The 16,800-nt window shown below is 35.9% G+C and overlaps 1 protein-coding gene across 2 annotated transcripts in view; it reads right to left on the bottom strand.

Moving 5' to 3' along the window:
- Window positions 1-16,800, bottom strand: part of vps13a (vacuolar protein sorting 13 homolog A) — a 78,797-nt gene that overhangs the window by 41,653 nt on the left and 20,344 nt on the right. For both annotated transcript variants that reach the window (XM_084389850.1, XM_084389851.1), the window contains exons 19-39: window positions 16,427-16,541; window positions 16,007-16,143; window positions 15,705-15,837; window positions 15,510-15,627; window positions 14,164-14,308; window positions 13,600-13,684; window positions 13,300-13,463; window positions 12,149-12,305; window positions 11,811-11,890; window positions 10,953-11,012; window positions 10,164-10,353; window positions 9,963-10,079; window positions 9,778-9,881; window positions 9,144-9,311; window positions 8,008-8,315; window positions 7,734-7,881; window positions 7,501-7,642; window positions 6,315-6,436; window positions 6,035-6,204; window positions 4,521-4,747; window positions 814-1,145 (exon numbers count right to left, since the gene is read on the bottom strand). In XM_084389850.1, the coding sequence (XP_084245976.1) occupies window positions 814-1,145; window positions 4,521-4,747; window positions 6,035-6,204; window positions 6,315-6,436; window positions 7,501-7,642; window positions 7,734-7,881; window positions 8,008-8,315; window positions 9,144-9,311; window positions 9,778-9,881; window positions 9,963-10,079; window positions 10,164-10,353; window positions 10,953-11,012; window positions 11,811-11,890; window positions 12,149-12,305; window positions 13,300-13,463; window positions 13,600-13,684; window positions 14,164-14,308; window positions 15,510-15,627; window positions 15,705-15,837; window positions 16,007-16,143; window positions 16,427-16,541 (3,222 nt within the window). The remainder of the gene's footprint in view (window positions 1-813; window positions 1,146-4,520; window positions 4,748-6,034; window positions 6,205-6,314; window positions 6,437-7,500; window positions 7,643-7,733; window positions 7,882-8,007; window positions 8,316-9,143; window positions 9,312-9,777; window positions 9,882-9,962; window positions 10,080-10,163; window positions 10,354-10,952; window positions 11,013-11,810; window positions 11,891-12,148; window positions 12,306-13,299; window positions 13,464-13,599; window positions 13,685-14,163; window positions 14,309-15,509; window positions 15,628-15,704; window positions 15,838-16,006; window positions 16,144-16,426; window positions 16,542-16,800) is intronic.

Here is a 16,800-nt window from a genome sequence, read left to right as displayed (position 1 = left end):
AAAGGTTCATATTTCACACTTTCATTTTCATAGTCTGCCAATAATGTTCTTGCAACAAAAACTGCAAAAGTATGTTTGTTTTTCAATGTTTTGTTTTGTTTTGTTTTGACAATGTTAATTTATGGTGTTTGTATTGTAATATGATTTAGATGGTTGTAAGAGTGGATATTTTATCACCCTTATATTTTTAAATGAGCAGCCAGAAGTAATAAAGACATTTCAAAATAAGAGTCCCAGTGTATTTTGGGCTTGTTTATAATTTAAAGTTTAATATTTTCTGGTTACTATTGGGATTTCGTTTGCAAAATAAATTTAGCTGGCATTAAATTTAATGTTTAGAATAAACATAATTCCATAATTATTAAATAAATACAGTTTGAGGAAGAAATATTTAAAAACCTAGTGTTTGTATTAAAATAAGACATTTGCAAGCTAAATTATTTTATTTAAGGAAAAACAGATAATTTGATTTGTTATGTGTTATGTGTTTATGTGCTCCTAAATTTGTCAAATTAGTGAAACATATTTTGTCTAATGGTTGAATTATCATTTTAAGCCATATCGTGGTTACAGCTCTTCCATCCCCAAATTTAAACCTCTTAAAATGAAAATTAAGACTTTTGTCAAACAATTCAAGATATTTAAGACTTTTTATTACCTTAAATTTGATCAAAACTGTTTTAAGGACCTGTGAGGACCCGGTTTCACACCGTCTAACTGACCCTCAGAATTAAACAGGCCGCTCTGCAACGGTAGCTTTAAGTTATTAAGGATTTCTAAATGGGAGCTGATCATCATGTAAAGCTAAATCACCTTGAGTGTAAGGGAGCTGATGGACAGCTCGATGGACTGAGGCTGAGAAGGCGATTGGTTGCTCTGGAAGAACACCTGACACGGTTGGATCACCGTCGTCACGTTGTTCTCGCGCTTCTCTCGCACAAACGGACACGCCACCACCTTCAGATCTGAAATGGCGGCCGTCATTGACTGACCGCTGGGCTCGCTCTTCATCACCAGCTCACACTGCGTCGTCATTACCAGAGCTGGAGCTTCAGCACGCGTGAGGTCGGCCACAAAAACGATCTCAGGATTCCTCACCACAACGTTGATCTCAGTTTTGGCAACCACTGGTGGAGCAGGAACCGCTAGCAAAAGAAAGACATAAAGAAAATAGTGTTATTTTAGTGTCGGCACCTATTGTATCCATTAGTGTTCTTCTTCCACTCTTGAGTCTATGGCAGCCCATAGAACTGTATGGTAAAAAGTTGTGAAATTTGGCACACTGATAGAGAACAGTCTGAACTTTAACCAAAGCAATTTCGGAGACTCTAACTCAATCCCTCTAGCAGGCTTGTGCAAAATTCAGAATTTCAGAATTGGCCTCCATTCAATTCATGAATTGGAATTTGAATTGAATTTACTCCGCCCCACAGGACATTGAATTGAATTTGAATTGGAATGACAGGAAGTGGAATTAAATTCATGGCAATTCAAAGCAATTCCACACAGTCACACAACAGAAAGAATGTATTGAGTCTTGCATGCATTCAGTGTTAGGAAGGTTACTTTGGAAATGTTATTGCTTACTGTTATTAGTTACCCATTATAGATGTGGTTTGGATTACTTTATTTGGACAACTTTATCAATGCAAAGCAATTTCGTTTTAAGTTGATTAAAACGAATTGAATTAAACATTTTACGTCAGTAATACAACTAAATACAATTACATTAATTTTGTAATTTAATAACAGAAATGTCATTTCACGTAACTATTTACTCCTCAACCCTGCATACATTTTGTTCTAAAATAGATATTGATCAAATTCTTGAAATAAATTACCCCCTCAATGTTGTTTAATTAGTTTTTTTCATTTCATTTCAAAGTAATCACACAAACACAAAGTTGTTGTAAATGCAGTTATCATTTATTCCAAATGCAAAAAAATTACTGAGCAACACTGTTGCATCTCATTCTCAATAGCTCCTCAAATGTTTTTTCATTGAGTCTGCACCGTTCTGGTCTGAATATCTTTCCTGCAACACTAAAGATTCTCTCAACAGGTGCAGAGTGAAGTTGTAAGGGACTTCTGAAACTTAAAAAGTCCAGTGTTGCCCATCAAATTGTGCTTTCAAACAAATGTCCACCTCAAATTATTTAGCGACCATTTTAAATATTTGGTTAAAGTAAAGCATTCTGGGAAATGGAGTCATGTTCCATCATGTTCCACAAAATTACAATTACAATAAATCAAACTTAATTATTTGTTCTGTGACTAGTGCTTTTAACATTCATTGCTAGGGGAAAACATCCTTTTAAAGTAATCTGTACAAACTAATATAATTTATAATGCAATCATATCTGACATATACTGTAAAGCTTCATTGTTAAACACTTCACTTAAAATATGTATATGAATTTCTTTGAATTTTTGTTGAATTGCAATTCTGCTTCCTTTAATTCAAATTCGAATTGTAATTCTAGATCCTGTTTTTGACATCAATTCAAATTCAATTCAAATTCAAGAATTGAATTGGAATTAAGGAGTCATTCTCAATTCAATTCTGAATTGTGCACAAGCCTGCCCTCTAGCGCCACCAACTGTCTAAATTTGCACTATGCTAATAATTTTTATACCGCAAGGGCTAGAAACAAAATTCTTTCCTCTGATTCCTCGGCTCAAGACAAATCGATTGCATATGACGCCATTTCCGTCATGAAAATGTTTCCACCATTATTAATTTAATGATAACCAATGCTCCCATATCCGCCATTTTGAATTTTGTCATAATACGCTATATTTTGCCCTGAAGTTACTCAAAAAGTTTTGAGCCAGCGTCACTTTGTGGTCAAGAATTATAATGAAATTAAAAATAATAATAATAATAACTCTAATAGCTTTTGAATAAGTTTGCCTATTGTAATGAAACTGGTCTTAAAGGTCCCGTTTTTCCTGTGTTTTTGAAGCTTTGATTGTGTTTACAGTGTGCAATATAACGTGTTCATGTTTCGCGTGTAAAAAAACACAGTATTTTTCACACATCTGTATACCGCTGTTTTCACTGTCCTAAAAACGGGCTGATGACTTCCTTGTTCTATGAAGTCCCTCCTTCAGAAATACGTAACGAGTTCTGATTGTGCCAGCGGTTCCTGTGTTGTGATTCGACGGCAGCTCAGCGCCCGTTGCCCGGAAAGGTCACGCCTCTTACCATAACGTGGAGATGCATGCGCTCAGTGTTATTATATGAAAATAACAGCGTCTCGACGACATGGCGACAAAAACACTCTACAAACGCAACTCTTCCTCTTCTCCGTGGGAGCGCAACAAGACCACACCCCCTTTTTTTGTGTATTCCTGTGGGCGGAGGTTAGTCAAAAAACTGTTCTAGTGACATCATTAAAGCAGGAAGTAGAGGGATGTAGTCCAAACCGGCCGTTCGCTGTATGCTTTGAAAGGGGACTTCTGTTAAATATCTCGCTTGGCATTCAACTTTGAGCTTTATAATTTTACAGGTATTATTTATGCTATAACAGCAACATTACACACTAACTAAAGTTTGAAAAATGGGATCACGAAGAACAGGACCTTTAATATATTCACTGGGTCATGCCGAGAACATAGATATCAATTTTGCCACAGTTGACTGAACTTCCTGTCCGCCATTTTGATTTTCTAAAAAAAAAAAAAAAAAAATTCGAATTCCTCCTTGACTGTTGCTTTGATTTTCATGAAAAAATTATCAGATCATCCTCAGACATTGCTGACAAAAACCCCCCATGGAATTCAAGTCATTAGTCAAACCATTCTCATTTAACGCAAGAACAATTTCTCAAAACAACAAAATGGACGTGAGGCTATATCTCTGCAAAAGTATTCTGACCAAACTTGGTGTGTGTTGTGACAACCATGACCTGAGACTACCTGTACAGTTTCAGCACAGTGCCACCCAGTAGTAACGAGATATGATTTATTTTTTGCTTGTAACTTCTGATAAGTTTGACCAAATATCCCCCCCAATAAAAATAAATAATTAAAATATTCTCATAATGCCCATAAATTAAAGATCTGTCACTCAACACTGACCACACCAGATTAATAGGTGTCAGAGCCACCTATTGCTCAAAAGTAATAAGCAATGATGTCACATTACAAGTGATTGTATTGATGGGCTTTCAACCATTCTGCTTAAAACCGTGTCCAAATGTCTTAACTCATGTCGTAACCAACTTTTGCAGTTGGTTTGATGCTCGCTGCCTTGATTTTCATCTCCTCATTCTCTGGTTCTCTGCCCCTAAATGACTGCTTTTGTTTTTAGTCATTTTAGTTTTTTAACTTAAACTAAATGAAAATGAGAAATGTTGCATTGGCAACTATTTCAGTTAATGCTCATTTTATTTCAAGTAATAAAAATGTTTATGGTTTTAGTACATGAAAATAACCCAGCAAATAGCAAGATAAAACATGTTTATTGTACTCAGACTGTCTTCAACAAGGTGGTACCTGGACCTAAAAACACTAACCTGGGTCTTTAGAGGAACTGGCGGGTTGTTTGTTGCTCTTAGGAGGACCAGAGAAGCCATCTGCCATAGCTTTAAGAAAGACGTCAGCTACTGTGAGCAGGAACTCAACACTGGCACACAGGTAGATGTCCTGAACCAGTGTGTCCAGGACGGTGGATTCCCGGCCTTGTCGGTAACTCACGTCTACCATCACATTGCCTTCCCTGCCCTGACGCATCGCCATCATCCTAAAACAGCATGAAATGAGAGAAGACATTCAGTGACTCAATGACCAACTTTATTTACCAAAAGGCTGCAACTAACAACTTCTCATAATCAATTTATCTATTGACTCTTTCTTCAATTAATCGATTAATTGGATATGTAAGAGTGTATTTTGTGCAAAAAGTTTTAAAATATTAATGTTTCAACATTAACGATTTCAGATAAAGAGGTTCTCTATGCACAGAACACAGAAACTTTTGGTAATTTATTAATTTATAGATTTTTTTCTTCAATTAATCGATTAATTGGATATGTAAGAGTATATTTTCTGCAAAAAAGGTATAAAATATTAATGTTTCAACATTATGGATTTCAGATAAAGAGGTTCTCCATGCACAGAACACAGAAACTTTTGGTAATACATTTTTTTATTTTTTTTATTAATTGGATATGCAAGCATACGTTTGGTGCAAAAAGGTTTAAAATATTAATGTTTCAACATTAATGATTTCAGATAAAGAGGTTCTCTATGCACAGAACACAGAAACTTTTGGTAATCAAATTTTTTTTATTTTTTTTTATTAATTGGATATGTAAGCATACGTTTTGTGCAAAAAGGTTTAAAATATTAATGTTTCAACATTAACGATTTCAGATAAAGAGGTTCTCTATGCACAGAACACAAAAACTTTTGGTAATTATTAATTGATTGATTTTTTTCTTCAATTAATTGATTAATTGAATATGTAAGAGTATATTTTGTGCAAAAACTTTAAAAATATTAATGTTTCAACATTAACGATTTCAGATAAAGAGGTTCTCTGCGCACAGAACACAAAAACTTCTGGTAATTGATTAATTTATTGATTTTTTTCTTCAATTAATTGATTAATTGGATATGTAAGAGTATATTTTCTGCAAAAAAGGTTTAAAATATTAATGTTTCAACATTAATGATTTCAGATAAAGAGGTTCACCATGCACAGAGCGAAGAAACTTTTCGTCGATTAATCAATTGATTATTTCATCAATTAATTGATTAATTGTATATGTAAGCAAACGTTTTGTGCAAACATTTTTTTAAATATAAATGCTACAATTTTAGTGATATAAGATGGAGGTTCTCCATGCACAGAAACAAATAATCGATAACTCACTTGTTTGATTATTACTGATTTTATCAATTAGTTGTAGCTACGTCACAGAAAATTAGCAATGACTCTAATGCCAATTGTATGGGGCAGGAGGACATTACATTTGTACATATAAAACAACATTAAACACAGTGTGTGTGTGGGTGTGTGATCTACCTGGATGTGATCATTTTCACCCTCTGTCTCTTGTCATCTAGGAGACAGTTTGTGAGTTTGAGGGAGGCTTTCATGGAGCTGTCAGAGAACATGTGCACAGCGGTGGAGATGGTGCCCAACGTGAACTCTGCCAACTTCAAACTCTCATCACGGGAGTCTGATAACTGCATCTATACACAAACAGATTACATAAACTGAACCAGAATGCTAAATATTTAAGCTTAGTTTCATATGTTAACATTACATTTTCGTCTACTGTGAGTTGAGTGTATTTCGTCACCTCGTTGTTCGGGCTGTACAGGACCAGTGTCATGGAGTCAAACTTGAAGTCCAGTTTCAGAGTGTTCTTTAGTTTGCCTGTTTTCTGGCCCTCCACCACTGCCGCGGTCACAACTGTGTTCCCTACCACAAAATAAAAGTACTGTAATGTTATCTCAATACTTAAAAAAAAAAAATTTGAATTGAATTGATAAATACAAGGACAATATTACAAACCTGCTAAGAAAACAACAATAATATTTTATTAATATATATATATATATATATATATATATATATATATATATATATATATATATATATATATATATATATATACTTGTACTACTTCTGAACTTTATTTTGACCAGCACATCAAATCTATACATTTTAAAGAGTGAGATTTTTATTTTTTATTTTTAATTAATGACATTTTTTATTAAAAATTACTGTAGAAACAACAAAGAAAGTTGATCTAACAGGTAGGATACAGAAATTGAAACACTTCACAGTCTTCACTGCATAAACTATAAATTAAATATAGATTAATCCTTATTAAAGCTATAAAAGTTATTCAGTCAAAAGAAGTGAATGATTTTCTCTTTTTCTTTGATTAACATTAATGACAGACAGCAGCTTTAAGACATGACGCACATGACGCAGATCTGACACACATCCCAATTTCTCTTTGCGTCATTTAAGACTTTATTTAACTCATTTAGGACTGTGTTTACGAGAATACTCGACATAACGGGAATTTTGGCATAATTTTGTGCGTTTCTTTTCGTTCAAGCGCGAAAGAGAACTAAATGCAGCCGGCACGCCGTCTGAAGCCGTTTTATGCGCGCGTGAGTTATGAGTTAATTTATACAGTGTTTCTTTGTTATTTTGACAAAAACATGCAAAACACTTTTATTTATTATAATTATTTTGTTATTAATACATTTTAGTTTATTTATTTATTAATAAAATTTAGTTATTTATTTTTATTTTGCCTAATCCTTTCAAATTATTTTTATTTATGACTTTTGGAATTGCTATAACATAATTTGCAATACTTGAAATGACCCTTAATTAATGCTTAAACAGCAGGATATTCATTCCAGGAAAACATGCAAAGACAATGAAACAGAAAGTGTGCTTGACATAACCTGTGCAGTAGCGATCGATAAAGCTTCACAATCTGTGTTTGTGTGTTTTTTTTATACCTCCAGAACCCTGGGAATCTTTGGCAGAAACGGTGTCTCCTTTATCAGAGCCGGATGGAGCTGGAGGATCACCAGAAGTCTCACTCAGATTCTCACTCAGAGTCTTCAGCACTATAGTAAGGTCCTCCTGACTCAAGATTAGCTGCAATAAACACACATTAATATTAGCTGCAATATCCCTTATGCCTATAAATCACACACAGAAATAAACACAAATACTTATATGCTCTTACACTCATGGGTTTGAGGTGTGCATTGATCTGGATGTCAGGAATGCTGTGATACCAGGAGGCAGCGAGATTGCGTTTGATTGACAGGTCCATGTTGACCGGTTTGAGCAACTGAATCTCACTTATAAATTGCCCATCACTGAATGTGGTCCTGAAAAAAAATACAAAAATATTAGAAACATCAAGCAATTTCAGGGCAGTTACATCAAATTAATTAACTCAAATTAGTCAGTTAGTTTAAAAATTCAGAACAAGTGATTTGTAATACTCTCCTAACCTGTACATTTTAAGGTCACTCAGTCCGACAGCCATGATGTCCATGACAGGGGGGATCTTGGTGTGTGTTGGAGAAGAGACGATTTCAAAGCGGTTCTTTACAGTCACTAAACCCAGATCTGCCACAATGACATTGTGGGAAACAGAGGATTGTGGGAGGAAGACAACTGGAGCTTTGATGTCTACGTCCAGAGAGATCCGTGTACTTCTCTCTGCCAGTTCCAACACCCCCGTGGCTGCCTTCTCTGCCGCCTGGGCCGTCACCTCCGCCAACGCATTTTTAGCCTCCTGGAAATTATTAATAAATGCCTGAAGAGGGAAAATAAAGAGAGGACATTAGACAAAACATTTAATGCAAACAGAGGCCAAGTAAAGAAAAACAAGATTTACTTGCCAAGTTGCAAATTGTTTCTATTAAAGGCACAATATGTAAGCTTTTGGATTATAATTTCCAAAAACCACTAGAACAGTGTTATATATTTTGTTGACTTGTGTACTAACATTATCCCAGATGTTTCTACGAATGTTTAAATCCAGAGAAATAAGCAATTTTAACCAAAACACGGACCGTGTCATTGTGACGCCGTACCAGCTTTACCCTCGACCAAAGATTTTTTTATATATTATATGTTTTATTTGACAAGGGAACAACTGTTTGGATACATTTATAGACAGAAAACTAATAATTGATATTTAGCTCAACAATGTTAGTCTTTTTGTTTGAATCGCTTGTTTTCTTGATTTTCCGCGTGGCTAACATAACATAATCAGATGCAGCTTTATTTTTAGTAACAGCAATGCTGCATTTTCTCCATCATACAATAAATGTTAAAATTGATTGATTGATTCATTCAATTTCAACAGACAAATATAAATTATATAACAGCACTAGCAGTGAAAAACTACATATTGTGCCTTTAAGACACAGTAGGGCGACCCCCAAGGTTCAGTTCTAGGCCCTCTCCTCTTTTTAAATGCATAGGTTATAGGTGCTAAATACAATTTTAAAAATAAATAAAATGTATACATTAAAATAAGATAATAATTATCAGTATCAGTATTATTATTATTTTTTAAACTAACTCTCTTTGTACGGAAAGAATGGTGTATGAGGTAGTGTATGAGATGAACACTTACCAGTATCGAGGACACAAACTTGTTGAGGAAAATAACCTGAATGCAGCCCACAGTCAAAGTGACACTGGTGTCCACAATGATCATGTCCGTATAGGCGTCTCCCTCCGTTGCATCCACATGGTTCACCATACGGAAATCAAACACCTCCTTATCCGCGATGGACACTGCCTACATATCATCATCATTACATCATTAGCCTAAATCCACTTCAACTCACACACTCTCCTTCCTTCTTATGAATGATACAAAATTACATTTAAAAACTGTTAAAAACAGTCAATAAGATGATGTGTAAAATAAAATGGTACTAATGTGGCAGCATTTTTTACAATTATTCTCCCATACATTTTAGATCATGATTTTTTTAAATTAACTTTATTTTTTTTATTTTTTCACACAAAAAAATTTAAATAAAGAATCGTATAATCTAATAAACAACACTTATTTCGGACCAATAAAATGTGAGTCAACTGTAAAATGTGTGGTTAAAAGCCTTATTTTATTGTTTATTTTTATTGTAATACTAGTATTGTATAACATAATATAAAATAAAAAAAGTGTGCCAGTTCCCCATTTTGCCAATTTAGATCCCATTCTATGATTTATTTATCCTTAAAAGTACAGCATTTTTTACCTTTTTATAGAGTGCCTCTCTGTCACAATCCAGAATTATAATGTTCTTCAGGTTAGCCAGAATCTCCACCGACGACTTCTTCATCTGAACTTCAGAAACTAGTCCTGTTAAAAGAGAGAACATGCAGTATTGGATCATATCCCAACTTTATTGTGTTTATTTGCACCTACAGAAATGCGTATTACCCTCTATGCTGATCTCAGAGATCCTGGCTTTCTCTCCTCTTATGAAGACCTTCAGACAGTTGAGGTCTGCTCGGATATGCAAATTCACCACATCCTCAAACTTTGACTTCTTATAGGCTGAAGAAAAGCCAAAAATATGAGATTAAAATGGCATCATGATAATATAAAAGAACCATAAAAATAAACATCTGACTTTCTTACAAGATTTCTTTGTAACAGCAGAATCCTCTACTTTGGCCTCCTCTTCTTCTTCTTCCTCTTCCTCCTTGGGAAGGACGGGCTGTTCCTCCTGTCCCTCTTTCTTCATGGGTGGGAGAAGGTTATTTAGGAAATTCATGGAGTTGAGGAGCGCCTCAGTGTGCAAGTGCACGTCCAGCGAGGAGAAATTCACCTGGTGCAAATATTACAAATTTTAAAGGGGTGGTTGAATATGATTTCACTTTTCTAACTTTAGTTAGCGTGTAATGTTAGTGTTTGAGCATAAACAACATCTGCAAAGTTACGACGCTCAAAGTTCAAAGCAAAGGGAGATATTTGCTTTTAAAGAAATTGCTTTTTAAGGACTACAACAAACGGCTGGTAGGGACTACACGACATTCCTCCCGGGTTAGTGAAATGTTTTTGAAATTTTCAGTACATGTCTGTGTGAGGTAAAAGGACACAAGCTGTTGAAGCTCCGCCCCCTGTGCCGGGAGCAGCAGCTCATTTGCATTTAAAGGAGCAGACACAAAAACGAAGCGTTTTTGCTCACCCTCAAAAAGTAACAACTTTAACATGCTATATAAAAATATCTGTGGGTATTTTGAGCTAAAACTTCACATACACACTCTGGGGACATCAGAGACTTATTTTACATCTTGTGAAAAGTGCATTATACCACCCCTTTAACAAACTTTGAAATTAGTATCCAATTTTATAAGCTTTGTGATCTGATAGGCTATCGCATTACCTGTAAAGTAATTCTGAGCTCTGATTTGTGAACAAGCTTACCTTGATTAGTTGCTCTGTATTTTTGTACATCGTTTTAAAATCTGGTGCATTTTTGTCCGCCTGAAAAAGAACAGGGTATTATTGGGATATTCTTATGCATAGGCCTGTGCTCATACAATCACATGACAATATACAGTACTGTGCAAAAGTCTTAGGCATGTTAGTATTTTCACCCCAAAACAAATGGTTTTAAGCAAGTTATTTATATCTTTTGCTGTAGCGTGTCAGTAGGAAATATCAGTTTACATGATCAAAAAACTTTCCTTTTACCATTAATAATTATCCAGTCGGTATGATCTGATCTCACCATCATCGAGTCCATCTGGGAAATGTAAAATTATATTTCCTACTTACACACTACAGCAAAAGATATAAATACCTGGCTTAAAAAAAAATGTTGGGGTGAAAATTCAAACGTACCCAAGACTTTTGCATAGTACTGTATGTCGTCATTATAATTCTCAAAATATTGCATTGGAAAGAGATGTCAAATTCATGGACTACAAGATGATTTGAAGAAAAATAATCAAATTGGCTTCAATTAATAAATAATAGATATTATACATTATTAGTCTAAATTCATGCCGTCAGAGTTTAACTGAGAGCGGGACTGTTTTTAAAATGAGTCATGCATCATGAGTCACTTGTCTTTTTTTAGGTCTAATTTTGTGTTATTGTTAAATTCCCTCTACATAAAGACGGCTTTTAACACCCAGAAGCTGAGAGACACCGCCACAACCAAGAAAACTGTCCGAGAGCGATCGATGCTTCACGATGTTGATGACAAACAGCTCTTATACATATACAGAACCTGAAACCAAAGGAAAATGACATGTAAATATGATGAAGCAAATGTACCTTGACATACTCCAAAGTGAGCAGATCTTCCTCGGTATTGTCCAGAGTGGTGATAATGTGAACTTTCTTGTCCTCAGAATCTTCACACAAACACAAAATCCTTATAACTTTTAGATTTGCATACAGAAATCAGAGTTTAAAACAGTTGTGTTGCCTAATATTTTTTGTGGAATCTGTGATGCATTTCTTCAGGATACTTTGACGAATAGAAAGTTAAAAGAAACAGCATTTATTTGAATTAGAAATCTTTTGTAACATTATAAATGTCTTTACTGTCGCTGTTTATTGCCTCCACGCTGAAAAAAAGTCTTTTTTCAGTGTTTGCGCATTGCACTTACCCAAGTACTCTGAACACTCAAGGCAGATCTCACGCAGGAAAGTGTATGACGACATATCAAACGTGCGAAGATTGAGTTCTGTCCCTAATCCATCAATGAACAGATGCAGAACGCTCACTTCTTGTCTGTTTGACAAACGACACAGCTGAACGGAAAGCTAGAACAAAGGAACAAATGAGGGAAAAGAGTCACTTGAGTGACAAGAATGATTGGAGGAGCCTTGAAATGTTCATATCTGTTATCATCTCTATAAGGAAAGGAAAGATAATTAGATGCTCTTCTTAAAGGATTAGTTCACTTCAGAATGAAAATGTCCTGATAATTTACTCACTCCCACGTCATCCAAGATGTTCATGTCTGTCTTTCTTCAGTCGAAAGGAAATGAAGGTTTTTGAGGAAAACGTTCCAGGATTTTTCTCCATATAGTGACTTCAATGAGGTCCAACGGGTTGAAGGTCCAAATGTGAGTTTCAGTGCAGCTTCAAAGTCTCGACACGATCCCAGCCGAGGAATAAGAGTCTTATCTAGACAAACCATCGGCCATTTTCAAAAAATAAAAAAAACATTACATTTTAACCACAAATGCTCGTCTTGCACTAGCTGTGATGCGTCACACATTACGTAATCACGTTGAAAGGTCACGCGTGACATAGGCGGAAGTACAGACCTAGTGTTTACAAAGTCAAACACCATTTACAAAAAGAAAAAAGAAAAAAAGGCAAAACAACGATGTCGGACGTTTTCGCCCTACTCTACATTTTTTAACCAGAACACGCGTGACCTTTTAACGTGATTACATAATGCGTGGCGCATCGCAGCTAGTGCAAGACGAGCATATTTGGTTAAAAAGTATATAAATGTTTACTTTTTTTAGAAAATGGCCGATGGTTTGTCTAGATAAGACTCTTGGGATCGTGTCGAGACTTTGAAGCTGCACTGAAACTCACATTTGGACCTTCAACCCGTTGGACCCCATTGAAGTCACTATATGGAGAAAAATCCTGGAACATTTTCCTCAAAAACCTTCATTTCCTTTCGACTGAAGAAAGAAAGACATGAACATCTTGGATGACGTGGGGGAGAGTAAACTATCAGGAAATTGTAATTCTGAAGTGAACTAATCCTTTCAGTTGACAAGGACATAATCAGACCTTGTTGATCTCAAATGTCAGGAGGAACTCGGTCATGTTTTTCTTGGGGTCTTTCAGGACCATGGCCAGACGTTTATCAGAGCCTTGCAGAGAATCAGACGAGGCCTCGAAGAACGGCAGGTCCTCTATCGGGGAACTAGGCGCGTCGAAGAACAACTCCTCCTCTGGAAAACACATAAACACAGTGTTTTAATGTGGAGATGTTGGGTTTATAGAGTAGATCTCTGTATTTGATCACTGAGGTTCAGTCATGTAAATGTAAGTCTATCTCGGTTTGTACAGTATGGATGTGTGTCTGACCTGAGCCATATATGATGGATGCACGCAGGTCATCTATGGCTGGTCTTCGGGGGGTGAGCTGAGGCGTGTTCCCTTGTTTAGAGGACTGTTGTTAAAAAAAAAAAAAGGAAAAAGTATCACTGAGCCTCTAGAAAACCTCACTTGCAAACAAAATGGATATAGGTCCATTTGAGTTATATATGAGTTATACTGATCTGAATCAAAAGCTTGTGAATTGAATCGGGAAAATATATATATTTTTTATTATTACAATATGACCAAAACTATGTAGTTCTTTTTATCCAGAATTTGTGTCTTTTTGAATGTTTTTTTTAAAACAAAGATGTCTAATTTATCTTAATAAATCAAGGTTAGTAATTAAATAAACCGGAATGTGTAAAATAATAAGTAAAATAACTGCCTGTAGAAGTGTTTTTCAGAGAAACGAGTATGTGAACTCTTAAAATAACATGTTTACTAAATATATGCAAACATATTGTGGTATTTTTATGCTTTAGTAGAGTAAAAAGGTTACATACAGCACCTTTAATGTCCAGCCCTGCCCATAAGCATTCTTTGAATTACCTTGGGTGTAACCTGTGAGCCTTTAGTCTGAGGAGTGGGCCGGCTCTCGGGAAGAGGAATACTTCTGAGCAACGCCAGGACGCCACGCACTTTATCATCAGAGATACGCAGAGACAGCAGAGGGAGCTCACCATATATCTTAAACCTGAAGAAAAAATTAATAAATTAGGTACAAATATACCAATGCATGTAGGGCTGCCCTTGACTAAAGATTTTTCTAGTCGACTAGTAGTTGTTCGTTGTCCTCGTAGGGCAGCGAAGCAAGTGCATTCTGGGAGTTGTTGTCTTTCATCCACATGAGCCAAAAATACATTTTCTGTCTTTTTCTCAGTCTAGAAGGCACGACTTCTAAAATAATTTCACATCTCTACTACATAAATGACCCAATATAAATACACATTCATCTTTCCAGCGGTGAAATATCCCTTTAATAAGCCATAAATCATAATAATGCGCCTTTAATTGCCTATATAAAATACGTATAGCCTAATCAGCACACAAATTCAAATATAAAGCTTGCCACAGCACACCGGCAAGCGCAATGATTATGAATGTGTCGTGAAAAAAACATTGTCTAAACATTTTAACAATTTATTGGTTATGTTTACTGTGTTCTCGGCTGCAAGGATTAAGCCAACAATGGTGAGTGGTCTTCGCAGTAGTGGACGCGCGTATATGCATGTTTTATACAGATTACATAATCGGAGAATATTTATGTTCATTCAAATGTAAAAATGTCAAGCTTTCTATAGAAATATTTCTCATGTCTCATGAGTTTCGGGTCATTTATGTGATGCGATCAAGTTCAAGACCGAATCGACAGAAAGCACCATTATTTTACAAAAACACAACGTTTTGTGAGTTTACAGAAATAAAAGTAGACCCTTTACAGTTTGCATTACTCTTATCTGTATGACCAAAAATGATGGAGTATTTTAAGTTAAATGTAAGTGATGTACTGGCACCTAATATGTCATGGAGTAGCGCACTCTCCACACAAACACTCGAATATGCGCCTAATAATAGCACACATATGTCTAGGCTAACATTAGAGCGAGCGGACGTGTAAAGTGCAGCTTCTTACATGTTTCAAGTGATAAGCCATATTTGAGGTCGATAAATGTTAGGATTTCCTGCCGTTAACGATCTGTCCGTGTGATTTCGTGTGTTTTTTTTTCTGTGACTAAACGACTAATACAGTTTTGGTCGACTAAGCTTCTTCTAGCCGACTAACGGTTAGTCGACTATTTGGGGGGCAGCCCTAATAACATGTGGTGTGCAAATAGATGTGCTTTGGATAAAAGCGTCTGCCAAATGCATAAATGTAAATGTAGATTCTTGCTTACTTGGGCATTCTGGAGTCCGTGACCACCATGGCTCGACTGAAGACCACCTTCAGGTCTACAGGCTCGAGGATGTGGAAAGCAGACTGTCTCAGCGGACGAGCCCTCTTCCAGTCACCACCTGATACGACACACAGCATGATGAACCACAGCGCTGTAAAGTCTACTTTTGATCAGTTATTGTGCATGTCTGCGCACCTGCTTTGGTGTAGAGGAACTGTAAACTGCTCAGCTGGATATCAAAGCTGTCATAGGCTCGAGACATTATGTCCTCGATAGTGCTGCTGACCGCAGACAGCTGAGGCAGGTCAGCTCTGCTCTGACTGGACATCTGCACACACACACACACACACACACACACACTTTTAGCCAATTATTACTTTCTAAAATAATAAGACAGCTATATTTACATTTATATTGTGCAAGAACACAAATATTTAAAGGGCGAGTCAATGATTTGACTTTCTTTCCTCTGAAGCCGTTATTTCAGCTGTTTTTACCTGGAAATTACCCAAATCCAGAATGGCAAGGTTGTGTTTGGAGTCATAAAAGCCGTTTTCTGGTACAATGACATACGAGGCCTTGAAGTTTATCTTCAGATCAAGAACCTTCTGAGTCTCAATGATGTACATCAGCCCTGTCAACAATGAACAATTCTGTTTTAGTTCTAGCTACTATTTAATAACCACAGATAAAGGGTATAAAAACTATTTTGATAAATCATTTTTATTTATTTCATTTTAAATAAATAGAAGTTATTTTAACTTATAAAAGCCTAAAATCAAATGCATAGGAAATCTGCAGTTATGATAGCTTGGCCCTTGCCTATAATCGACATGCTCAGCATTGCAGCTTATATCGGCCAAGAACGATCTAGTGAACATGTTAAACCAGTACAAGGCATGTGAGTCCACACACACCTGTGGAGGTCTTGTCTCTGAACAGCTCCAGCTTCATGAGGGTGGCGTTGGTCAGTTCATCCAGCTGCAGGTCTTTAGGAGGCATGAAGAAAGCTGACATACTGTTCACTGTCATCTACAAACAAACACAAAACACACTTAATAAACATGCCATGACCCATCCATAGCATAGAGCAGGGTTTCCCACATAGAAGTTTGTGAGTAATTCATTCTATCATAAAAAATGTAAAATGCAAATTACTAAAATACAGAGGGCTGCACAATTAATCAAAATAAAATTAAAAGTCACATTATGGACTGGATGGATCGATGATCAAATTGCAAAAGGCTGCTCAAGACCCCCACACCACTGGTTTTCAGCGTTTTACCAGATT

The sequence above is a fragment of the Rutilus rutilus genome (assembly GCF_951802725.1).
Source record: "Rutilus rutilus genome assembly, chromosome: 19".
NCBI lineage: Eukaryota > Metazoa > Chordata > Actinopteri > Cypriniformes > Leuciscidae > Rutilus > Rutilus rutilus.
This window is presented reverse-complemented; position numbering and strand designations above follow the sequence as displayed.